Source organism: Bos indicus, chromosome 4 (assembly GCF_029378745.1).
Source record: "Bos indicus isolate NIAB-ARS_2022 breed Sahiwal x Tharparkar chromosome 4, NIAB-ARS_B.indTharparkar_mat_pri_1.0, whole genome shotgun sequence".
In the NCBI taxonomy this organism is placed as follows: Eukaryota; Metazoa; Chordata; class Mammalia; order Artiodactyla; family Bovidae; genus Bos; species Bos indicus.
The window spans coordinates 49,280,542-49,307,622 of NC_091763.1; the positions used below are offsets into that span (position 1 = coordinate 49,280,542).

At 37.2% G+C, this 27,081-nt stretch overlaps 1 protein-coding gene across 1 annotated transcript; it reads left to right on the forward strand.

Annotated features, from left to right (window-relative positions):
- DLD (dihydrolipoamide dehydrogenase) lies at nucleotides 1-26,846 on the forward strand. Its single transcript, XM_019958689.2, has 14 exons — nucleotides 1-152; nucleotides 1,898-1,976; nucleotides 9,496-9,575; nucleotides 10,319-10,387; nucleotides 10,965-11,034; nucleotides 12,409-12,509; nucleotides 12,816-12,959; nucleotides 13,385-13,486; nucleotides 22,879-23,069; nucleotides 23,709-23,879; nucleotides 24,164-24,353; nucleotides 24,786-24,923; nucleotides 25,924-26,013; nucleotides 26,099-26,846. Exons 1-14 carry the CDS (start codon nucleotides 114-116, stop codon nucleotides 26,162-26,164), a joined length of 1,530 nt encoding a protein of 509 aa, XP_019814248.1. The 5' UTR covers nucleotides 1-113; the 3' UTR covers nucleotides 26,165-26,846.
- Nucleotides 26,847-27,081: the final 235 nt, after the last annotated feature.

Genomic DNA, 27,081 nt, shown 5'->3' on the forward strand with positions numbered 1-27,081 from the left:
ACCGATGACGTAGGCCGCGCTCGTGCATGCGCAGGGCGGGGAGACCTTGGGGAGGCGGCGGAGACGCTTAGCGGAGGTGAAATCCTTGGCAGAAAGGAAGGTGTAGCGGCAAGATGCAGAGCTGGAGTCGTGTGTACTGTTCCTTGGTCAAGGTGAGGGCCCACTGGGTGGGATCGTGCTGAATCAGGCCCAGAGAGGCCCACTGACGGGATCCGGGACGCGGCCTAAGTGTGGGTGTGGGAGAGACCGGCGGCCAGGCCGGGACCACCTGGGACTCCACCCGCGACTCCACCCCTGAACCCGCTCAGCTGGGGCGGCGGCTTGGAGGCAGAAGCCTGGGCCGTGGAGAGCTCCGCCGGTTGTGTGACGGCCAACAACCACACACAGTCCCCTCCCAAGCCTGGGCCTGGAGCCTGGGAGTCCCGCATAGGCCCTTCCACCCTGGCGGAGAAAGTAGGAGTCACCCTTGCCCGTTATGGTTGACTTTTTCGTAGTTCTAATTCCGGCCCTAGTGGCCTTTTGCAGTAGACAGGCTTGGGCCACCGCTTGAAAGACTCAGACTGAGCCCTAACTCTTGGCCCCAGGAATTCCTCAAAGGTCCCTTTAGTGTTTGCAGCTTTAAGCGAGCGTGCATTGACCTCCCCCTTAGAGCTTGTATTTTTAATTGTAGCAGGTTATCAAGATAGCCTTCTCTTTACATCAATGTACCGAATACAGCCAAATTGTATATATTTGGGTTTGTGACTGAAAACAGTATTGACGGAGACCTTAAAAATAATAGAGAAGTTAGACTCCTTTGTTTCAAGATGAGTAGCCTATGTTTCGCAAAGTTAATGTAACAAGCTAGATGTACGTTTAGTGAGAGAGCTGGAACTGAAACTCAGCCCTGGTCTCTACTCTGCTGTTCTTTGGTCCGCTGTCCTCACCTCAAGTGCAAGCCTTGCCTTGAAGTAGACAGCGTTCCTAGATCAACGTGTAGGATTTTTCACTGCCTACTTTGATAGGAGCTATTTGCAGTTGTTCCTTTGTGCCTCACTATTCTTAGGAAAATAGTAGCCATCCATGTTTAGAGATTGTTGTGGAGTTATGATGCAGTTTGTAACACTAGTAGCTCTTGGGTCCGAGTACATGGTGCATTTTCCTAAGGTATCTTGTCTAATTTTCTGTTCATTTTGTGTGGTTCAGGTACATCTCCATAGATTGTACATGGTAGTTTTGATTTTAGGAAACAATAATTACATGTAAAAGGATTTTCATAATGTAGATTATCCAAGTACTTAAGCTGAAACTTTAAACGCTTTGCTATGCTAAGTCGCTTCAGTCATGTCTGACTCTGTGCGACCCCATAGACGGCAGCCCACCAGGCTCCCCCATCCCTGGGATTCTCCAGGCAAGAACAGTGGAGTGTGTTGCCATTTCCTTCTCCAGTGCATGAAAGAGAAGAGTGAAAGTGAAGTCGCTCAGTCGTGTCCGACTCTTAGCGACCCCATGGACTGCAGCCTACCAGGCTCCTCTGTCCATGGATTTTCCAGGCAAGAGTACTGGAGTGGGATGCCATTGCCTTCTCCATTAAACACTTTAGTTAATGCCATTAAAATAATCTCTGGCGCCAAAAGTTAGCCATGCCTTCTGAAAATAAAATAAAACGTAAGCAGCATTTAATAACATGTTTTAGTTAGGTAAAAAAATGAAATGATATGTTGAACATGTATAAAAAAAGTGTGGCAAGCTGATTGTTTTTACAAAAGCAGAAATTGTTGTGTAACTTCCCTGTGTCAGTGGAAGATACATTAGCAATCATTGCTCGATACATTTGACTCATTATTGACTTCATGGATCTTTAGTGGTTTTGAATTCATATTTTACATAATAGGATCATTTTCTTTCTTTTTTTCAGAGAGGCCATTTCAGTCGAATATCTCATGGTCTGCAAGGAGTTTCTGTAGTGCCACTAAGAACTTATGCAGATCAACCAAGTAAGTGCTTAGTAAAACAGGTTTTGCTCATATTTCCTTTATATTTAAATGTAAAAGCAAGTGAATGTTAAGAGTAACTAAGAGCAAAGTAATTAGCTATAGAATTCATTTGTTCAAATGTTTGTTCACTTAAATGCTCTGTTGAACAGGTAGTGTGTTCCAGGTGGTGAACAAGAAAAAGCCTTGCTCTTACAGAACTTGAAGTCTGATGGTGAAATACAAACAGTATACAAGAAACAGGGAAATAATTTGGGAAGTGGTTGAAAATGAAGTCTGGTAGTTGGGGGTAGGGTGACTATTTTAGATAGTGTATCAGGCCTTTTCTGTGCAAGGGCCTGAGTAAGGTGAGGGTGTGAGAAGGTAATTTCAGGTAGAGGGAACCAGCAGTGAGAAGGGTCTGAGGTAGGAATTGAGTTGTGTGGTTTAAGGAATAGCAAGAAGGTTATTGTGGCTAGGGGGTTTCCATTTTAAAGTTATGGACTACTACTTCGGGATGCCTGGGTCCAGCCTCTGGGCTGGGAGCTAAGAGCCTACATATTGTGCCAAGAAAATAAAAAGTTAATTCTGTCCTCTGGTAAGACTGAGTGTGTTAGTTGCTTAACACTTTTAGAATGATGAGACATCTCTTTCTGTGCTGAATGGAAATCTTAATGGGCTTATCAAAAGCACATTTTAAAGATTAGAAAAATGTACCCTGAAAGGAAGCTATGGATTATGAATATTTTCTTCTTTTACACTTTTCTGTATTTTTGAAGTTTCTATAAAGGATATGTACTTAAAAAAAAAAAAGGTATTTAAAACAGGAAGTTCTTGGATTTATAATAAGATACTTTGGCTTCCCAGTACCAAGACTATTGATTATTTGAAATCATGTTTTGACATTTTTTGAAATTTCTTGTATAATCATAAGTAAAGTTGTATGTTGATGTCTTAAAGCTTACCTGGGGGTAACTGTGACCATTGGTCTTCCTGCATTCTGTGAAATAATTTTTTCCTGTATCCTTAAACTGTTGTCAGACTACTGGCATTTGGTATATTTTATTCTTAGGAGAGAGGGTAGGAGGAGGATTCTGGTCAGTAATGACCAACAGTGGGTGATTTACCCTTGCTTTGAACAGGTCAAAAAAATCCTTTAAAAAATACAAATTTGGTGGAGGAGAAAGTTCAACCCGTTATATCCCCTTTCCCTTTCAGTTTCACTGAGGTATAGTTGGTATACACTCTTTGTTTCTTTTGTTAAATGGAAATTCTTAATTCAGCAGGAGATTTTCGTTTCCAAAGCATGCCAAGTAAAGACTTTTTATGGCTCACTCTGCACCTTTAGTGTTACATATTCAACAAAGTTTCATTTAGTACCTTCTATCTGCTAGGCTGTCCCTGAGCAGGAATTTAGATTGTAATGTTGCAGGCATAACTGAGCATTCATATTGAGTAGATTATAAATCCTTTAGTACTCGTGTAGATACTGTGTGTAAAGTCTTTGGTTGGATGCAGTAACAAGTATTTTATGTACATATTTATATTTGTCTATTTATTTAATGACTGACCTTTCTTCAAGAGTGTACACTTCTTTAGGGCAAGGACTGAATGTGACTGCTTATCACCGAAAATAGACCAGTGGGTACTCAGTTCTTATTTACTGAATAAACCCTGGGATCATGTCTGTTTTAGTTATGCTCCATCACAAGCATCCAGTATGGTGCCTGGTATACAGTAAGTGTCCAGAAACAACAGTGATACTAACTGATGCAACAACAGTGATATTAGCTGATGCATTGAGTGCTTACTCTGTCTCAAGCACAGTCTTTAATCCTTGTGGCTGCCCCACCAGTTATGTACTGCTGATTTCTCCTTTATGAAATTGAGGACCTGAGTTTAGTGCGCTGAGCTAGGAAATCTGTCGTTTACCAGCTGTGTAGCTGGGGAAATTCTTCTGACTCTAGAACTTAAACACTCTTAATCACTGATCTGTTTGACCTGTCTCCTTAGATGAGTATTGGTTGACCAGCTTGAGAAGTTTGAGCTTATTATGATACAGTCCCTGTTACAGCATCTGGGTGATTTCTGAATCTGGGCCAAGTTCATCAGGTTGTGTTGTTATTGATATGACCCATTTCATGACAGATACTTATAGCACTTAGTCACATTTGTTACATCCATCTGTTCATTTACTCATTATTTCAACAAAGTCTATACTATGTCCTGGTTATTATACCAGTTGCTGGGATACACTAGAGGATAAGACAGACAAGATGCAGCTTTATAGTTTGCAGGGGGAAGATAAACACTGAACAAATTATTATAGTTATGATGAAGGCTCCATTGATGGAGCATATAGCTATATATGATAGCTATATATGGATTGAGACTGGTCACAATTATTTTCCTAAGGAAATTAATGTTGATATCTGAAAAGCGTTGTGGGAGCATGTGTGGAAGGAGGTGTTCCAGGTAGAAGAAATGGCATGTAGGGATATTTTGACGTGAGAAGGAGTGTAGTGCATTTGAGGAGATTGAAAGGGCCAGTGTGGCTGAATATGTTGATAGTTGAGAGTTGATGTTTCCAGGTTACAAAAGACACTATTTTAAGGGCAGTTGGAGGTCACTGAAGTGTTCTAAGCAGGAGCATGATATAATCATATTTGTTTTTAAAGCTCATTCTGGTTGCACATTTGGAGTTTTTATACTTTTTCTTTCTCTCTCATTAGACTGTAAGAACCAGGGCTCTGCCATTTATTGGTAGCCCAATAGCTTAGAATAGTGTCTGTAATGTGAAAGGTATGCTCTCAGCATTTATTTTCTAGGTAGGTGGAGCAGAATGTGTGTGGGTAGACCAACACAGGTCTGGGTGCAAGCTACCAGTAACTCATTATTGCTGAAGCTTACACCACATGATACTGGTGGATGAGCAGAATGTGGTGGGAGACGAGGCTGGAGAAAGTTATTGAAGAGATTTGGATGTGCACTTAGGAACTTGAACTTTATCTAACAAGAAATAGGGAGACCAATGAGAAGCAAAAGAATAAGATCTGAGTTGGATTTTGTCAGGATGTAGTTGTGTAGGGTATTATGGAGGGTGGGAATCTACTGGAGGCTGCAAGACCAAAGATGGGAGATGGATCTAAGGAGAGACGAAACATGTGTTGAGTGCCCAGTAGGTACCTGGCATCCTCCCAGGGTCTTGACATATCTTACCTCTGGCCTTTCAACCCCGGGATGTAGGTATTACTGTCACTATTATGGCTATATTGCATCAAAGCCCAGGGAGATTAAATAATTTTCCCAAGAATTTAAGGGATGGTAGAGCTTATATTTGAACTCAGATGTATTTTACTTCGCCATTCTTTCTTCTTTTACTGTGTTTCTCTTTGCTCATGAACTAGGAGGTTGTAGGATTATGATCAGAAAGTAAAGTATTAAAATTCAAGAGTTTCTTTGAATCCAAGCAGTTTTGGGTGATTAAGGTATAGAATGTGACTATGGAAATAGGCTGAAGATTAAGGCTATTGATAATTTTAAAACATGGGACTTCCCCAGAGGTCCAGTGGGTAAGACTCCATCTTCCAACTCGGGTGACACAGGTTCAGTCCCTGGTCCGGGAGCTGAGGTCCCACATGCTGTGGGCTGTGGCCAAAATTAACAAATAAATACATTAAAAAAAAGTCTCTCTCCCCCCAATACACAACAAAACATGATAAACCTTATCATGTAGCTCTTATATTCATTTAGTGAATTTGGCAATTAATGATTACTGCCTTATAATATTTGTTCTTGTTCCTTAAAAGACAATTATTAATTGTTTTCTACAATTGATTTCTCTACGTTTTGATATGTACCTGTTTTCCCTAACTATACTGTGAGATTTCTGAAGATAGTGATGATTTCCTCATAGGGTAGGCATTCATGAAATTTTATTTCATTCTGATAATGAAGAACTTTTTGTCATTTTGCTTGGAATTCCTGATTGCCCTGGAGATGATGGGACCATCTGAGTGGTTTGGAAGGCATAATGGTACAGGAGCACAGTCTTCAGAATCTGAACAACTTAACGTAAATGCTGGCTGGTCACTTACTAGTTGTGTAACCTTATGCAGGTTATTTAATTCCCCTCAGCCTTATCTGCTCCCTGTTAAATGGCAGTAATAGTTATGTAACAGATGTCCTTAGTCTTAAATAAGACAACCAGAAGCATTTAGCTCACTGCCTGGCATGTAGTAAATTATCCAAGTGGTAAATAATATTGCAGACTGACTTTTTAATACACATGTTGTATTTGTTGATGATTATAATTGGTTTGTAGCCCGACACCTTTATTTTAGTGGTAGCCTTGATTATATTATATCCTTAGTTTCTTCCTATTGGTGTAATAAGCAATATTTTGTAACTTTTAGAGCACTTTTCCCTGCTTTTTCTTTCCATTCATTTCATGGTATTGACTAAGTTGGTCACCACTTATTGTACCCAGTATTTTTTTTTAAGTATCAGCCTGATAGCTTCCTCTTGGTATTTCACTGCCACCTGAAATGTAGATTACTATCCAGCTGTCCTTTGCTGTTTTGGCTTAGTCATCTTTCTCTTAGGCTATCAATTTGCATTTCCTTTTCTGTTTTTCTTTTTCACTTGTAAAGGCTGATGCTAGTTTTAAATTTTCTGTTAAATGTTCTCTAAATTAATGCATTTTGTTTAACTACTTTGCCATATCCTAATTTTTAAAACTATGTATAGAAACCAAATTGAGAAATACTTTTTGACAAGGAAATAGTGAGTCAGAATCATGTGTTATAACCCTTCACTTGCAAGCAGCCTTTGCTAAAGGTGAATGCTGGCTGGCTTGTTTTTCCAGTATTTTATTTTGAAAAATTGCAAATATTTAGAAAAGTTGGAAAAATTTTACAGTGAATACCCATGGATTCTTCGCATTTTTCTGTACTTACATTATCACATGTCTGTCCATTCATATACATATCAATTCATTCATCTTACTTTTCTGATGCATTTCAAAGTAAATTGCAGACATTGGTATACTTTCCCTAAATAATGGCTTATTTTTAAAACTTTGCCCTGAATCATACCCATATGATGACATGCTACAGTCCATGGGATCACAAAGAATGGGACACAACTGAGCGACTGAACTGAATGCCCTCCTATACTTCAGCTGACAGATCTTTAAATGAAGACTTTTCTTCTTTCCCTTCATCTTTGTGCTTCCTAGCATGTTAGTGGGATTCTCATGGAATGGAACAACCAGTATCTTCAGTGCAAGCTGAACTGTTTCTTGGTATTTTCCGTAGCTTTGAAAAAGACCTAAGATCACATAGTAAATTGGGAAATAAAACACACGTTTTTGACTTTTTTGTATTTAAGTTTATTCAATAAACCTGTATATTATAATTTAAAATATGTTAAAAATTTAGGCAAGAAATAAGTTTTTTAGCTTGTATTTAGATTACTGTGAAATTAAAAATTAGACCCAAACTAAGGGATGTTGGTTAGGTCTTCATTTGGTTCAAGATTTGAAAATAGAAATGTATTTTATAGAAATTTCTATTTGAAAATCAAAATATATTTTATTATATATTTAATTCTGAACATGAATGAGTGAACTAAGCAGTATGGCCAAAAAGCACAAATGGATCAGGAGAATTGATACAATACTTTTTATCGTGTGTTAGTCTAGCTATATTTTTTTCATGTGTGAGTAACCCAAATTATTACTAAGGATAATCAGTACTTTAATTTATTCAGTAGGGTGATTCTTAGATTTTGTGGATAACTGGGTTGGATAACCTATTACTTGTCCTCCAACATAGCTTCTGTGATTCTTTTGAGGCCAGCAAAAGTCTTTTAAAGGATACTCTACTCCCATCCCTTAGGGGGTATGTGTTTTGTGGGGAAGGGGATGATAAGAAATTAAAATTGTTGTCTTTGTAGATCAGAATATAGCTATTATATAGCAAATACTATATACATTTGGGTACTGTGCTAAGCTATTTGCAAATGTTATTTGTTCTATATTACAGCCTTGTGAGGTAGATATTTTTTTGTGTACTCCTTATTTTGCAGAGGACTTCCCTGGTGGCTCAGAGGTTAAAGCCTCTGCCTGCAATGCCAGATTTGATCCCTGGGTCGGAAAGATCCCCTGGAGAAGGAAATGGCAACCCACTCCAGTATTCTTGCCTGGAGAATCCCATGGACAGAGGAGCCTGGTGGGCTACAGTCCATGGGGTCACAAAGAGTCGGACATGACTGAGCGACTTCACTTTTATTTTGCAGATGAGAAAACTAAAGGTGAAGCAGATTAAATTACTCACCTAAGATTAGATAGCTAGTAATTACGCAGCTTGATTATTGCTCTTGAAGTAGTTGAAATTAAGGAATGGAGTAATATTAAATAATAGACCACTGGAAGGGGAGACAAAAAGCCTAATTTTGTCTCTGTCACATGGCTGCTAGATGACCTTGGGCAAGTTTAATTGACCTGTCTGAAACTAGTGGGTTTTTTCTTTTTTAACCTAGTGTTTTTTACCATATATATATATATATATATATATATATATATATATATATATATATATATATATATGCCATCCTTACCTTTCTCCTAGGAAGTTCTGAGAAAAACATATGTGAAAGTGTGTTAAAGTCACTGAGATTGTAAGGACAGTGGATGGGGGAGAAGGGAGACTGTCTCTAACTCTTAATGGTTATTGTTGCTTGATTTGATGTTGCATTGAGAAGACTGGGAATAATTGGAATTTATTTTTACATTTGTTTCATAATTATTATACTCCTGAGACTACTGATCAAAGTTAATTTTCAGTTTCTTATTTTTATATGATAAATGTCCAGAATAGTTAATTGAGTGTTCTGTTTAGCCTATTAAACTGTAAAAAATTTATCATTATTCAAATAGTTCAGAACGTATTTGCCAAGTATTATAGGGAAGCAGAATTTTCCCCCTGTTATTTTAGAAGTTAAGTACCTGAAAAGGATATAATCGGTTTTGAATTTATTGAAAGAACTAAGGTATTATACGAAATTATTTTATTTAATCCAAACATCAGTCATTTATGGCAGTATTATTGTTCCTATATGACAGAAAAATGAAGTCACTTAGTCACACAGCTAATAAATGATAAGAGTTGAGATTTGAAGCCAGGTATGACAGATTGCAAAGCTCAGGCTCTTTCCTTTGTACAGCTATGTCACTAAATCTCTGTCCATTATCATTCAATAAAACTATGGAATTTAGCAAAGTCAGTGGATACAGTGGGTACAGAACTCAGTTATATTTTTATATGCCATAATGAATACATAGAACACAAAATTTAAAAATCTGTGTCATTTTCAGTTATGTCAGAGAATGTCTGGTACCTCGGAATGAATAGTATTATGTAGAAAATGCTGGTTATTTGCACTTTTTTGGAGTATAAAATGCAAGATTTTTTTTTAACTGTAATGCTTTTGATCAGTAATAAGCAATTTATTGTTTTGTATCAATTTGCTTTGATTGTAGTCGATGCTGATGTGACAGTAATTGGCTCTGGTCCTGGAGGATATGTTGCTGCTATTAAAGCTGCCCAGTTAGGCTTCAAGGTAAGGTTTAAGCTCAGATTAGGCATTGATTTCCTTTTCATTTGGGAAAGGTTGAGCACATTCACAAAATACTTTGCAGGTAATTAATAATGATAAATAATTTGCTAATTCTATAAATTATATTTAGGTCTGAGACTAATGAAGAGAGAGGATTTATTCAGTTGTAGTATTTTCGTGAAATGGAAAGTGAAGTCACTGTCCCCTCCCTGCCGCGCACCACCCCCCACTCCATATTTTTTGTTTTTGTTTTGGCTTCTAGTCACACTTTGGGAATTCCAGGTGGCGCTAGTGGTAAAGAACCTGTGTGCCAGTGCAGAAGACTTAAGAGATGCAAGTTCGATCCCTGGGTTGGGAGGATCCCCTGGAGGAAGGCATGGCAGCTGCTCCACTATTCTTGCCTGGAGAATCCCATGGACAGAGGAGCCTGAGAGGCTACAGTCTGTAGGGTCCCACAGAGTTGGATATTACCGAAGCGACTTGGCCTGCACACACACACACTTTGGAAGATAGAGTAGTAGAGCTAAATAAAAACATGATTTGGTTTTTAAACAAATATCTTTCAGAGTGATTCACTTTTGGGTAGTATTATGCAGATAATAAATTTTAAAAGAGTCTATATATTTCATTCTCACAAACACTTTCAGTAGCATGTTTTATAGAAGAATTAAGACATACATTTGGAATTTTAGTGAACTGAAACATTGCAGGTTATGTGCAATAAATAATGTTTTCTTTGCTTATAGACAGTCTGTGTTGAGAAAAATGAAACACTCGGTGGAACATGCTTGAATGTTGGTTGTATTCCTTCTAAGGTGAGCATATGTTTTGTACAGGGTAGAAATTTTTTTCATTAGCCACCAACTGGAAGGATATATTGAGATTAGAATGTTAAACTAATACAGTTATTAAAAAATAACCCAGAGATGATAAAAACACATTTTTTTCTTTGTTAAAATTTAGGTTACTGTTGTCAGTCTGCCATACATTCCTGAAATAACTTCCTTGTCTCAGAATGCCTAGCCTTTGAGCTAGGCTCTGATGACAGGATCATATTCCATTTTTTTGGCTTTCCTCTCCAGCGAAACAATTAATAGGCAGTAAATTCTTCTTTTAAGCCCTTTATGTATGAAAAATAACTTCCTTTTTAACCTGACATTCTGACGTTGTATACCTAATCCTTTGCTTTTAAAGAAAGTAAGGTAGTTTTTTCATTCTTGTTTGCTGAACGTTTAAGTTGTTACTGTTTTTCTTACATTAAATATGTAAGGACAGAAATTGAATTGGTGTAGTCCTATATGCTATTTCATGTAGAGACTGTCATTTTGTAAGTGGTTTTTGCATGTATATAGTTTGTGAAATTTGATAATTTAGTCTTTTTTTTTCCTTTAGGCTTTATTGAATAACTCTCACTTTTACCATTTGGCCCATGGAAAAGATTTTGCATCTAGAGGAATTGAAAGTATGTATATCTTTCACATTTAGCAATATCGTCACTTGGCTCTTCTGGTTAAGGACTTGTGTCTGATGACAGTGTAATATATGGTTAGTGAGGGAAGAGTAAGACAGATCTTAATGATGTTTCTACTATGACATCTTCTGTTCCTTTTGCTAACCTGTGTGTGTGTGAGACAGAGTGTGTGTGTATGAAGACTCAGTTTTTGTTTCCTTAAAACTTAGAGATCACTAAGAGATCACTAGGGGGGCGCTGGATTCCTTAGTGCAATGGGCAAATAGTGGTGAAGGAAGGAAGGTCTACTTAAGTCGTTGGTAGTGAAAAGAGATGCAAGGAGAGGGGGAAGGAGGTGGCATAGTGGAAATGGACATTTCATAATGTTTTAATTTGGTATGTCCTATCTCCTGTCATTCTTTTTGGACTGTTTTCATTTTGTCCTTTTTCTCCAATTATTGTTGTTTACAGATACATCCAGGAGAATAGTCCTAGGAAAGGTCAAAACACATCTTGTGCTGGGGGAGGCTAATTTGATTTTTATGTCTTTATAGTAGTAGGTTTCTGAAAGCTTGGGCTGTAGTGTAGGCAGATAGGTATAGGAGTGATGTACATACATTAAAGCAAATATTTTAAACTAGATGAAAAGTAGAATCAAAGTTGACCTTCTGTACCTACTAAGGGAAGAAGAGACAGGGTTAACCAGAGATGTGCATTGTAGGCACAGCTTCTTGTTCTAGCACTGTGACCTTAAGTAGATGACATCTCTTAGGGCCTTTGGTTCCTCATCTCTAATATATGTATTGGTTGCCTGAGCTAATTTCTGACATACTCTTCTTGCTTCTGAAGTTCTTTTGGAATTTGAGTTTCTTTATTATATTGTTGCTTCAGAGTTTTCTTGTGAATTAAATGAGTAAGTAAAATCTAGTTGATTAAACTCTTTTATATTAAACTATATTTGAAGTTTTCAGATGTGATTTTTTACTAGCTTTTGTTTCATGAAATTTAGCATTGTCTTTGGTTTAAAATTTCCAGTGATGTTTTACTTTGTCATTTTTACTTAAATCTCTTTCAGACTTATAATTGTCATAAGGTGTTTAAAGACTGTATTGTCAGAGTGGGGTGTAATGGTTTATTTTGGACTTAATTTTTGCTGAAGGTGGACTTTTTACATTGTGTGATGTGTTCTGTTATTGTCATAGGATGCTGTTGGCCTTTCGTCAGCTATGATTATTGTATCAGTTATTAGATTAAAAAATTTTAATACAGCCTTTTATGCAGTTCTGTATACATTGGGCTGCAATTTTTCAGACCTTGATTAGTGAAAAATATCACATTGCTTCAGGAATTTAGCTATGGACTAAAGATTTATTTAACAAATTACAGTGTCTGAAGTTCGTTTGAATTTGGAGAAGATGATGGAGCAGAAGAGTAATGCAGTAAAAGCTTTAACAGGTGGAATTGCCCACTTATTCAAACAGAATAAGGTTAGTGTGTCTTATGTTCAGATTTTTGCATTATTTTATATACATGATAAACATTGCTTTATGCTGACAGTGATGCTGTTAGAAATTGGCTGCAGGAGGATATTTAACTTAAAACAGTATGTTAGCCTAAAATAGATTTCCCTGATGCATGTAACAAAATTTTTGCTGCGCCATTTGTAGTGTTACCAAGTAAGGAGGTGTTTTGTATTGGATAACTTACTTAATAGTTTTTTCTTACAAATCACGTTTGTTTACCCAAAAAATTATTTTTAAACTTTGTGAATTTTTAAATATTATTTTATAAAGGTTGTTCATGTAAATGGATATGGAAAGATAACTGGGAAAAATCAGGTCACCGCCACGAAAGCCGATGGCAGCACTCAAGTTATTGATACAAAGAACATTCTTATAGCCACAGGTTCAGAAGTCACTCCTTTTCCTGGAATTACGGTATTTACATGTTTTACAACTGCACAACTTTTCTGCTTAAATATATTTTATGTTCTTTATGAACTTCGAATGAGAGACACCTGACTGAAGTACTATATGTTGACAGTCATTCAGCTTTGGGAATTTGCCTGTCTTTATTCTGCAGTGATCTTGACCAGAAATGGAACACTTTATATTATGATATATTTGAATTCAATATGAGGTTAACGTTGACCATTCTATTTTGAGATGCTACATGATAAACTTTTAAGTGAGCCATTTCTAATGGGTTTTGATAAAATTAAGTCCATGGATAAAAGTCATAAATAGCTCAAAGCAAATAAATGACTTAATATTTTTAGTGATTATACTGAATAAGATCACAGATTATAAGTCAGGTTTTTTCAAGTAATTTTGATTGTCTGTCTCTTTTTTTTTATTAACAGATTGATGAAGATACAATAGTGTCATCTACAGGTGCTTTGTCTTTAAAAAAAGTTCCAGAAAAATTGGTTGTCATTGGTGCAGGAGTAATAGGTGTAGAATTGGTGAGTGATGTTTTTTCTGTCCCTTATTACTTCCGTGGAGTTGGAAAGGACTTAGAGTTCCTCTGATTGTTTGTTTAACATCACAGGCAGATTAGTGTTGAGTTTTGTTTAAATACTATCTAGTAATAGTTTTCAAGATAATCTGTTTAAGTAATCATTACTCATTAGAACATTCTGTTTTGTTTCGAAATCTGCTTCCCTGTATCTTCCAGCTTTTGTATTCCCTAGAATTGGACTGATTTTTAAAGATCTACCAGCCCTTCAGATATTTAAATCTTCCAGCCCTTCAGCAGACAGCTCTCATTCTGAGTGAATTGCATTTCAGATAAAGACATGACTTATATGATGTGGTTCTTTCTTGCATCTTTCTTGCATCTCTGTCCTCATTTTGATCCCTCTAACTCAAGTTTTAGAAATGGCAAATTACTTGACGTTCTCTGAATAATGTGCTGTCTCATACCTTTTGCTTATCTTGTTCTCCATTCTTGTCTATCTGGCAACTTTTATTTCTGTCCAGTGACCTCTTCCCTCTGTTTTAGGAGTCTTTTCCCAGGGCCGTTTTACCTCTCCTTCTAAAATCACAAATCCAGACATTTTATTCTCTGACCATAAACTCCTTTCCTCTTCCTCAGAGAGCCTATCTAGCTGAAGAATAGCTGAGTTTATCATGTTTTCTAGTCCCTAGGTTCCTCTGTGTCTTTGCTCTGTGCCCTTATCCCGTCTTGACTGCTTTCCAAGCAGCTTAGATTCCATAGTGCGTCACTAACGACTTCCTTACAGGTGTTCTTGAGTCCCTTGCCGCACTGTTCTGTCATATCTGCTTGGCAAAACTCTGGTCCTGGTTGGATTCAGCTTCCTTTTTTTATGTTATACCCAGGATATTGACTACACCAGGAGAAAGACATACACCCTCAACCCGATGGCTGGATTTGGAAGTATTTTTGCCCGGCGTTACACTGTTCTCTTGCCTTGTCTGCTGTGTCTGTGTGCGTGCTTTCTTCCCTGAGACTCAGCCTTTCACCTGTGCTTGGGGGTGCACTGTCTCCTGCTTTCTTGGCGACTTTGTTTTGTGATTTTTATTTTTGTATTTTTTTTAGTCTTTAGCCTCTCCTATTTTTGCTTCCTTCTCATTTACATTTAAACCTGCTTCTCTGAGGGTACCTATGTGCATTCACACATGCTAAGATGCCTTTGTACTTAAAGACATGGACTTCGTACACAAACATAAGCCTTTTTTGATCCTGTGTCCTCCTTAAGTTCCTGATTCCCCTCTCACCTTCTCTCCACAGCCAGACTCCTTGGAAGAGATGCCCACACTGTTTCATCAGCTCTCACTTACATCTTCACCCATGGCTTCTCGTGCCGTCAGAGTGCTCTTGATGGGGCATGTATGGCTTCACTGCTCAATCCAGTAGACTGTTTTCTTCACTGCTTTTTTGGTAGCAAACAGCATTGTTGATTTTCTTGCCTTTGAAACTTTTCCCTTGCCCTCTCTGCAAATAGCACTCTGGATTTTCCATCTACCCTTTGGGCTGACTTTTCTTTGTTCCTGTTCTCAGCCTTCACTTTAATTGTTACTATTACTCTAGATTCTGTCTCAAGGTTCTCTCCTAGATTCTTTTTGTCTTTTCAGAGAATATTCTGTTCACTCTTAACCAGTTACCTGAAGACTCATAAATATATGTGCAGTTAATCCTTTCTCCTTACCTCTGAGCTTTTGTATGTGAATGCTTACAGTATCTTTATTTGTAGGTCTCACAGGCACTCAGTGAATGTGTAACTTAACCTGTCTTTCCCTCCTTCACTTACCAAAATACAGAGCAAAACCTGTTTATTTTCTAACATTTCCCACCTCAGTGAGTGGTACTGCCATCTGTCTAGAGGCCTAAATAAGACGTTTGGGAACTGTAAGTGACCTCTCTGTGGGTTCTAATGTGATACTACCTGTTAGGTAACTCATGAATATATCCTCTGTTAGGATAAGTACAAACTCAAATATTGTTTGTACTGGCTCAAGTCTCCAGCTTCATTTCTAAGCCCTCTCCCTCTCAAACTATGTTCAGGATATATTGAAATAGCAGTTCCTGAACAAGCTGCATTTTGTATTTTATCTTTAGTCAGGCCTTCCTCCTGTTTGGAACATTTCATCCCTCTGTGAGTTTCTGTGCTTTATGAGCCCTTCCCCGCCTACCATGGATGTCCTTAGGTACTCTTGCCGAGTGTTCCATTGCACCCTGTCCTTGTTCTAGCATTTATCTTACTTTCTTGATACTATTTGTTCACTTGTCTCTCTTTCATTAAATCATAAGCTCCATGAGGCTAGAGGTGCCGGCTATTTCATTTACTGTGTGTCTTTAGTATCTAGCATAGTGGCTGATATATAATATGTACTCATATATTAGCTTTTGTTATTGTTGCTTAATAAACTTTTGTTGGTATAATAAATATTTTTCAAATGTCAGCTTGGAAGTTACCTTTTTAGTGGAGACTTCTGGGGGCTTCCCTGGTGGCTCAGACGATAAAGCATCTGTCTGCAATGCAGGAGACCCGGGTTCGATCCCTGGGTTGGGAAGATCTCCTGGAGAGGGAAATGGCAGCCCACTCCAGTATTCTTGCCTGGAAAATCCCATGGACAGCGCCGCCGTCCACGTGGTCGCAAAGAGTCAGACATGACTGAGTGACTTCACTTCACTTTCTGTTTAAGAAAACTCAGGTCCTTCCTTCTTTGAGTCTAGTGTAATGTGTCTACATGTTTTCATCATCTACTGATAATAGTATATATTGCATTTATTTGTTTATGTCTTTCTTTTTTATAGGATCATAAGCTCCTGAAAGGCAGAGACTGAGTTTTAGTCATATTTAAATCTCCATTGCTTTTGTTAATGACTCTTACTTAGGTTTTTTAGATAACAGATCCATTATTTCATTGTCATCCTTTTGATCCAGTCCAGTTTGTCATTTTTAAATGATGTTCCAGACTAAGCGAAATAGTCTGGGTTTTGGTGAGAATGATTTTTAGTCTTCTGATATGCATAATATGCTTCTTTGTGTAACCCTTGAAGATCAGTTTTTTGATATTTGTTCATTTGTTTTTAGCACATATTGAGATTGTGGTCAGATGAAAACCTCACATCTTTTGCTTGAGCAATTCTGATTTTTTTTTAAAACCTAAATAAAGGACTTTGAACCTTATCCTTGCTTTTAATTTAGTATTGTTCACTTGCACCCAGTATTTCCAGCCTAGTTCTTTGTCTTGATTCTGTCACTTTTACATTTAACTGTTATTTCTTGCTTTGTCTTGTTCATAAGTTGGGGAAGTATGTTAACTAAGGCGTGTGGTCCATCATCTGATCTTATCTGCAATTGGTTAATCAAGCATTCTCTAGTGTTATTCAGGTTGTCAATGCCAAGTATTAAAAGCAATCTGATACTACAGTCTTTTTTTTTGGTTTTAAAAGGCTTTTAAATTAAATTTTTTTTTTTTGCCATACCACACAGCATGTGGATCTTAAGATACCTGATCAGGGATCAGACTTACTCCCCCTTCCATGGAAGAGCAAGAATCTTGGATGACTGCCAGGGAGGCCCTGATACTGCAGCCTTTTACCAGTTATGAACATAACTGGTTACCTTTCTGATACCAAAATATACTGCATTAACCAGCCCAGAAGAACTTTCAGAAATAAAATTTGGGTAGCTTACATGACCTGTTTGAAACACTTATGGTAGTGTCTAATGGTTGTCAAACTGGCTATTTATAAATCTCTACTTTCTAGTATTTAACAGGGATTGACTTCTGTTCCACATTTCAGAATCTATTCTTTTTCAGTTTTTATTTTTGTTTAAAAATGTTTTTATATTGGGGTATAGTTGATTAACAGTGTTATTTTCAGGTGTACAACAAAGTGATTCAGTTATTGCATATACATGTATCTTTTCTTTTTCAAGTTCTTTTCCCATTTAGGTTGTTATATAATATTGAGCAGAGTTCCCTGTGCTATATAGACCATCCTTGTTGGCTATCTATTTTGTTTTCTTTAAAAACATTTTTTTAAATTAGTTAATTTATTTTCATTGGAGGATAATTACTTTACAATATTGTGATGGTTTTTGCCATACATCAACATGAATTGGCCACAGGTGTGTATGTGTGCTGGTCCAGCACCCCCCTCTGCCCCGCCCCGCCCTGCCCTATCCCTCTGGGTTGTCCCAGAGCACTGGCTTTTGGTGCCCTGCTTCATGCATCGGACTTGCACTGGTCATCTATTTCACATATGGTAATGTACATATTTCAGTGCTGTTCTCTCAGATTATCCCACCCTCACCTGCCTCTTGAGAAACCTGTATGCAGGTCAGGAAGCAACAGTTAGAACTGGACATGGAACAACAGACTGGTTCCAAATAGGAAAAGGAGTCCATCAAGGCTGTATATTGTCACCCTGCTTATTTAACTTATATGCAGAGTGCATCATGAGAAACGCTGGGCTGGAAGAAGCACAAGCTGGAATCAAGATTTCTGGGAGAAATATCAATAACCTCAGATGTGCAGATGACACCACCCTTATGGCAGAAAGTGAAGAGGAACTAAAGAGCCTCTTGATGAAAGTGAAAGAGGAGAGTAAAAAAGTTGGCTTAAAGCTCAACATTCAGAAAACGAAGATCACGGCATCCGGTCCCATCACTTCATGGCAGATGGAAACAGTGACAGATTTTATTTTTGGGGGGCTCCAAATCACTGCAGATGTTGATTGCAACCATGAAATGAAAAGACGCTTGCTCCTTGGAAAGAAAGTTATGACCAACCTGGACAGCATGTTAAAAAGCAGAAACATTATTTTGCCAGCAAAGGTCCATCTAGTCAAGGCTGTGGTTTTTCCAGTAGTCATGTATGGATGTGAGAGTTGGACTATAAAGAAAGCTGAGTGCCGAAGAATTGATGCTTTTGAACTGTGGTGTTGGAGAAGACTCTTGAGAGTACCTTGGACTGTAAGGAGATCCAATGAATCCATCCTAAAGGACACCAGCCCTGGGTGTTCATTGGAGGGACTGACGTTGAAGCTGAAACTCCAGTACTTTGGCCACCTGATGCGAAGAGCTGACTCATTTGAAAAGACCCTGATGCTGGGAGGGATTGAGGGTAGGAGGGGAAGGGGACAACAGCGGATGAGATGGCTGGATGGCATCACTGACTCGATGGACGTGAGTCTGGGTGAACTCCGGGAGTTGGTGATGGACAGGGAGGCCTGGCGTGCTGCAGTTCATGGGGTCGCAAAGAGATATGACTGAGCGACTGAACTGACTGACTGACACCTCTCACTGAGTTCAAAAAGTCTGTTCTTTATATCTGTGTCTCCTATGCTGCCCTGCATTTAGGATCATCGGCACTGTCTTTCTAAATTCCATATGTATGCATTCATATACAGTATTTGTCTTTCTCTTTCTGACTTATTCACTGGCTATCCATTATAAATACAGTAGTGTGTATATATCAGTCCCAAACTTCATAACTATCCCTCTTGCCCACCCTTCCACTCTGGTAACGAAATCAAACCCCACTGGCCTTCAAAGCCAGATTCTCTGGGAACTCCTCCCCATTCCCATCCCTCAGGCTGGAAAGGCTTACATGGGGCTCAGAAGTATCTCAGAAGTTATCCTGTGGGATAACTTCCATGGTATAATTGTTCTCAGATTTGTGAGTGGCCCACCCAACTGGTTTGTGATTTAATTTTATCGCAGTTGTGCCTCTCCTACTGTTCTTTGTGGCTTCTTTTTTATCTTTGGATGTAGGGTGTCATTTTGGAAGGTTCCAGAGTTTGGTTTTTTCTGTCAGTGGTTGTTCAGCAGTTAGATGTGTTTTTGTAAGGAGTGAACTCATATCCTTCTCCACCATCCTGAGCTAATCTCCAGGAATGTTCTTTTTTAGAATCTATTCTTTCCCACCTCTTGACAGTGCTCTTAGGCTAATTAAGTTCCCAAAGTTCACTGTCTGTTACCCAAACTCTGTGGTCTATCTAATTTATTCGATTTGGGAATTAATTCATCCAAAACAATTGGTTTTTATTTGGGGCTTCACTTCTATTTTAATGCTATTTCTTCTGTTCACGCCACATTGAAAATTGTTGTCACTGATGGATAAAACAAACAAACATAAAGGAATCATATAGCTTTACTTCCTTTTAATCAGCATAATAATAGCCCAAGGCAATGACTCTGTTTCTTCCATCTCTGCACTTTTGCATTAGATTTTTTGCAAGCTTCAAGTCATTTAAACATCTTGACACAATGTTTTAGGTGTCTGTTACTATATTAAAATAATTTTTACATGTCATTTTAAAAATTTAGGTTTATGGAGAACTTACTGTGTCGACATACGTATCTATTTTCTCATAAAGATTATTCATATGACTTATTTTTTACAGTTCATTTTCTTTCTTCCATTACAGTTTAATGTAGTGCTTTCAAATCAGACAGATTTAAAATGGAATCTTAGCTTTGTCTCTTAATGACTTTATGTTTTTGTTAAATTCATTACCCTCTCTGAACTAATTGATCCATTATAAAAACGAGGATAAGAATAATTACCTTATAAGATTTTGTTGAGATTTAATACGGTTAATACATTTAAGGCACCATAGTGCCTTGCATTTAATAAGCTCTGAATAAATGGTAGATATTACTGGAGTTTTCCTATCTAAGGATTTTGAAATCAGCTTTCCTAAAGAATATGGCACTTGTCTAGCTTTGCTTACTGTTCTCTCAAGATGGTGCTGCTGCTTATCATTTCTACTCTTATCTGTTTCTTACTATTCTGATTTAGATTCAGAGGAGTGATTCCTTTTTTTGTAGTGAGCTATAACTTACATATCATGTAATGATTGTAGTGTACAGTTCAGTGATTTTTAGTGTATTTACAGAGCTATGCATCTGTCATCAGTATCTCAATTCCAGAACATTTTCATCACTCCAGAAAGAAGTGAAAGTTGCTTAGTCGTTTCCGACTTACCGTGATCCCATGGACTGTAGTCTGCCAGGCTTCTCTGTCCATGGAATTCTCCAGGCAGGTATACTGGAGTGGGTTGCCATTCCATTCTCCAGGGAATCTTTCCACCCAGGGATTGAACCTGGGTCTCCCTTACTGCAGACAGATTCTTTACCATCTGAGCCGCCAGTCATTCTATATTTCTCCATTTTCCCAGTCCTTGGAAAACACTAATCTGCTTCTTATGTCTATTGCCTATTCTGAACATTTCATATAAATGGAATTCGTGCAATATGTGGCATTTTGTGTCTGGCTTATTTCAGTTAGCATAATGTTCTCAACATTTAGGTATACCTTATTTCACTTGATGGCCAAATAATTTTCCATTCAGTGAATTTTAAAAATGTGCTGTATCCATTCTTTAGTTATGAACATTTGGGTTGTTTTCACTTGAGGACTAACATGAATAATGCTACTATGAACATTTTTGTACAAGTTTTTGTTTGGACATCTGTTTTCATTTCTCTTGAGTATATACCTAGGAGTAATTCTGTGTTTAACCTTTCAAGGAACTCTGTTCTCCAAAAGGGCTGCATCATTTTATAACTCCATCCCCAAGCACTGTAAGTTTCAGTTCCATTTGCTCACCAGTAGCTGGTATTGTTGGTTTTTTTGATTTGAGCTTTTCTGGTGGGTGTGCAGTAGTATCTCATTGTGGTTTTAATTTGCATTTCTCTAGTGTTGCAGTGTTAAGCATATTTTTATGTGCTTTTTGCCATCTCTATGTCCTTGAAGTATTTGTTTAAATGTTTTGTATGTTTTTTTCTTGGGTCCATTTGTTTTGTTACTGAGTTTTGAGAGTTCTGCATAGAATCTTTATCAAATAGTTTTTTTGTAAACATTTCTTTATCAAATAGTTTTGCAAATATTTTTTTTTATCAAGTAGTTGTTTTGCAAACATTCATCAAATAGTTGTTTTGCAAACATTTCTTCCTAGCCTGTGGTTTCTCTTTTTTGTGTTCATAATACTGTCTTGTGAAGAGAAGTTTTTAATTTTGATGAAGTCTAATTTACTTTTTTTCTTTTATGGATTGTACTTTGGTGTTATAGCTAAGAAGTCTTTGCCTAATTCAGTGTCACAATGATTCTCTCCTGTTTTCTTCTAAAAGTTTTACCGTCTTGGATTTTACATTTAGGTCCATAATTTCGAGTTATTTTTTGTGTATGTTTGTTATTGAATTTTTAGTGTCACTGTATTGCCTCTAGTTAACTCAGCTCTCACCCCCAAAATTCATGAAATACAAAAAATAAATACATGAACTTTATTCAGTTGCTAAAATCTTACAATGAATTTTAAATTATTAGGTGATTTTAATGTAAGTTCTTGCAAAGGATATATTCATAGCTTTTCATAGTTTGTTTAATGCTGTAAAATTATCTTCCTATTGCCAATTTGACATATAAGTATTCACAAGTTATAATTGTTAAAATGTTGTTAAAATAAAATGTCAGCGTTTCGTTTAAATTATAATTTGAATGAAAAAAGTAAACGTTCATCTTGAGAAGATAAAATATGAAGCTAGATTAATACTTTGCAAGCATCAGTAATTAGCAAAAAGAGGTACTTCTTTCCCCTCAAAGCCTTCCTTTTCACAGTCTTGCCTGTTTCTGAAGCAGTTACCAGTGTATTTCATTCCTTCTCCAAGTCTTTGTGCAGTTGTCGCTCCCCACGAGGGCTTCCCCTTGACCACATATTTAAAATTGCAGTCCTTCTCATTGCAGTAGTTCTGGTTCTACTTCACCTTTATTTTTCTCATTACACTTTACTGTCCTCTGCATAAATTCAACTTATTTGTCTTCTCTATCAGAATTTAAGGTCTCTGAGGGCAGGGTTTTGCTCACTGATGTATACCTACCATCTAAATGGTGCCTAGCATATAGTAGGTGTTCAGTAAATGCTGAATGAATAAATGTATGAAGTTATATATGTTTGTCTGGAGAAGGCAATGGCACCCCACTCCAGTACTCTTGCCTGGAAAATCCCATGGACGGAGGAGCCTGGTAGGCTGCAGTCCATGGGGTCGCTAAGAGTCAGACATGACTGAGCGACTTCACTTTCACTTTTCACTTTCATGCATTGGAGAGGGAAATGGCAACCCACTCCAGTGTTCTTGTCTGGAGAATCCCAGGGACAGGGGAGCCTGGTGGGCTGCCGTCTATGGGGTCACACACAGTCGGACACGACTGAAGTGAGTTAGCATTAGCATACATGTTTGTCACAGTGTTAATTTTAAACCTCAGAGTTTCTAATAGGAACATAGTAACCTAGGAAAATACCTTACAATAAACTGTTTAAGATGATTTTTTAAACATTTGCTATCAAAGCCTTTATTTTCATGATTATTGTTTGCAGGGCTCAGTTTGGCAAAGGCTTGGTGCAGATGTGACAGCAGTTGAGTTTTTGGGTCATGTTGGTGGTGTTGGAATTGATATGGAAATATCTAAAAACTTTCAACGTATCCTTCAAAAACAAGGATTTAAATTTAAATTAAACACAAAAGTTACTGGTGCTACTAAGAAATCAGATGGAAAAATTGATGTTTCGTAAGTATGCCACATTTGTTTTTGAAATGGTATCCTTCTGTGTGTTTCTTTAAGAAAAACATTTAGCTTTAAGAATCAGATTTTTTATAACTTAGTACCACTTTATTGTGTAGTGTAGCTCAGTATTGCTTATCCAGTCAGCCCTCTGAAATTCATGATTGCATTGATGATAGAAAAACTAACCCAGTGTTCTCATTTGTTATGTACTTTTTCATAGTATACATTCAGAACAACTTAAACTCTCAACATTCAGTAAAATCATTATTTTTAGACAGATGCATGGGGAAATCAGTAAGATTATTGATTAGATTGCTTACTATGTGTCTGGTATTCTACTTATTCAACACTGAAGTAACTTGCTTAATGTCTCACAGCTGGTGGGGGCAGAAGCACTACTTGAGCTTGGATCTGTGTTCTTAAACCATGTTAATTACAGCCTTTTGTTGTGAGGTTCAAATGATAGACCTCTAGAGGATATGTACATTTTTCATTGCCTGACCCTGTTTATGTTTTATTTATGATTAAAATAGACTGTCAGAAGTGTCATTAATACTTGAGCAATGTCTGGTCTTAAGTTTCCAATATCTGTCAGCTATTCGTGTAGATGTGTTTTACAATTATATACTGCTTACTACCTAGTATTGAGGCTGCTTCTGGTGGTAAAGCTGAAGTTATCACTTGTGATGTACTGCTGGTTTGCATCGGCCGACGACCCTTTACTCAGAATTTGGGACTAGAAGAGCTTGGAATTGAGCTGGATACTAGAGGTAGAATTCCAGTGAATACCAGATTCCAAACTAAAATTCCAAAGTAAGTTGCATACCTACCTGCATTTTCAATAATTTTAAATAAACACTTTTCATGCCTTAAAAATGCATTGGCTTTGGGGTAGAATAGTAAAATTATAACCTGTAAAAGAAAAATAATTAATTGAATTTTTGATTATGCAGTGTAGAACTTGAACTTGGAAGAGCTGTATTTGATTTATTTTTCGGTGATTTACTAACTGGAAGCTCATAGTTTTTGACTCTGGCATAACAGAAGATGAGTGTCTGATTTCAGAAGTTCGCTGTTTCTGTTGATCTCTGTTGCAGTATCTATGCAATTGGTGATGTGGTTGCTGGTCCAATGCTGGCTCACAAAGCAGAGGATGAAGGCATTATCTGTGTTGAAGGGATGGCTGGTGGCGCTGTACACATTGACTACAACTGTGTACCATCAGTGATTTACACACACCCTGAAGTTGCTTGGGTTGGCAAATCAGAAGAGCAGTTGAAAGAAGAGGTAATTCTGAATGAGGGTGGTTTTATTCTTAACGTGTGATTTGACCTAATGACCATGGTGGTTAAGAACCCTGTCATTATTGCATTAATGCATTTTAATAACTATGTAGAACATTATAGGTAAGTTTGAATAATTTTTTACTTTATTAGTATCATAAAGGAGAAAGTATTTGCTTGCCTGTATTTAAAAATTAGTAATTCTAGAGGTCTTACATTTGACTTTGAAGTATATCCAGGTGGGCTGACACTTGAATTTACTTGATGTTTGTTTCCAAAATATTTTTCTGTGATAAACCTTTTGGTCTTTCCTTCTATATGCTTTGTGAAGAACTGCCTTCTTGGGATTTAGTTCTTATAAATGGTAGATGATTTCAGCAAATGGAAATGAATTTTTTGAGAATTTATGTAAGCTCTCAATTTCTGTCTCTCACAGGGTATTGAATACAAAGTTGGGAAATTCCCATTTGCTGCTAACAGCAGAGCTAAGACAAATGCTGACACAGATGGCATGGTGAAGATTCTTGGGCAGAAATCAACAGACAGAGTATTGGGAGCACATATTCTAGGACCAGTGAGTATTGTAAAGCCAGAAATCCCATTAGGATTTCTGGAAAACATTGCTATTTAGTACATTAATTTAAAACCACCTAGTGGTTACATTCTGAGGTTATTATTTACTAGCAGAAGTTTGAACATAGCCTCTTTATGGATTGTTTCTAGCACTGTCTTGCCTATCATATCCTCTGTTTTCCATGCCGCAACTAAGTTTTCCCTTTAAAACACAAACCAGGCCATTTGCCTGCTTAAAACTCTCTGGTGGTCCTTTCCACTTCAGACTTACACCCAAGGCTCCACTGAATTTTGGTCCTGACTATCTTTCTGACATCATCTCTTTCCAATCATTCTCTTTGCTCATTAATTCCCTGTCTCATGGGCCTTCTCTCAGTTTTTTTCTTTGTATTTTTCTGATAGGTAAGAAGTTGGTTTATTTAGAGAGAAACATACTCCACAGAGTGTGGGCCATCTCAGAAAGTGAGAGCACCTTCTCACAATTTCTTAATAGGCCAAAACTTGTCCCATTTTAAAACCTTTGTGCTTATAGACCGTTTGTTTAGAATCCTGTCTCTCCAGATCTTTGTATGACTGGCTTATTTAGCTTGGTTCAAATGTTACCTTCTAAGAGAAGCCTTTCCTACCACTGCATTTGAAGTATGCCCTCCCCTAGGTATCTGATGTATCAGTGATGATAATAGAACATTTGAGTGCTTACTCTGCAAGTTTTTCCTAAATACATGCATTAACTTGGGTTTTCAGGGCTCTGTGCAGTAGGTGTTGTTCATCCCATTTTTAAGGTGAGTAAAATGGAATGAAGTACAGTCAGTAATTGAGGTAGTAAGTGGTAAGATTGGAATGCAGGCCATTTTTCTTCAGAGCCCAAGCTCTTCTGTGCTACTTCTTTCTGTTAGGATTTTTCCAACTGGAGGCAGTTTAGAACTATTCTAATCTGTCCTATGAGATGATAGTTGTTTTGCCATAGAAACAGAATTACTTCTTGATTTATTATTTTAAAGGGTGCTGGTGAAATGGTAAATGAAGCTGCACTTGCACTGGAGTATGGCGCATCCTGTGAAGACATAGCTCGAGTCTGTCATGCCCATCCGGTAACAACACACAATTAATGGCTACCTACATTTTCTTCTGACCCACAAATACTTGGTTTTTAATTCTAAATTTCTTCCCTTTCAGACCTTATCAGAAGCTTTTAGAGAAGCAAACTTGGCTGCATCATTTGGCAAATCAATCAACTTTTAAATTAGAAGATTATATTTTTCTGCAATTTCCTGGGGACTTTTGTAGAGGTCACATTTCTGAACAGGAAATGCTCACAGCTGCAAAAATTTCTAGGACTGAATTAGGAAACTTTTGGAAGGTATTTAATAGGTTTGGACAGAATTGAATAATCTCTTATCTATATTTTAAATAAATTTAATATTGTTTCACTGCATTAATATCTGCAGGAAAAAAGCTACTTATAGTAGCTTCCTGGAAAATTTTCTTCAACCCATATTTTCATGCTGTTTATGAAGGGTTCATTGTCACTGAATTTATGTTAAGTAGCTGTTATCTCTGATACAGGATTTACTTACATGGATGCAACTAGAGTATGGTATGTGAATAGCTCTGTTTGAACCAAGGTGATCAGGTTATTTGAAACTTGGTTTTCACATTGGAAACAGTCATTAGAAGAAGTTGGAAACATGTATAAACTGATGTAAATAAAAAATGATGATCTCAGTTATTTTAATCCCCAATGTCTTGGTGGTTAGAGGTAAAATTTTTGTTTAGATTTTTAAGGTTCTGTTGAGGTCTAAAGTATAGTTATACAGTTAACCAAAGTAAGGCAGTGTATATACAAAAATCAAGTATCAGATGGAGAAGCAATGTATTACAGTGGAAAATGAAGACACAGAAATAAATATGTCTTAAATATTCATTTACTGGTTATTCTGAGTGGATGTCAAGATGGTCCTAGTTTTTTTTTGACTACCTCTAGTGTATATTTTTGTTACTCTTTATTATTGCTTTTATAGACCAGGATGTATCTTTTCTTTCCACATTGTAGGACAATACTAAGGTATTTAAAAGGTCATCATCCTTTCATCTGTTTTAGCAATACCTACTAAATGTTTACCATTTATTTTTGGAGAAGCAACCTAAGGGAATCTTTA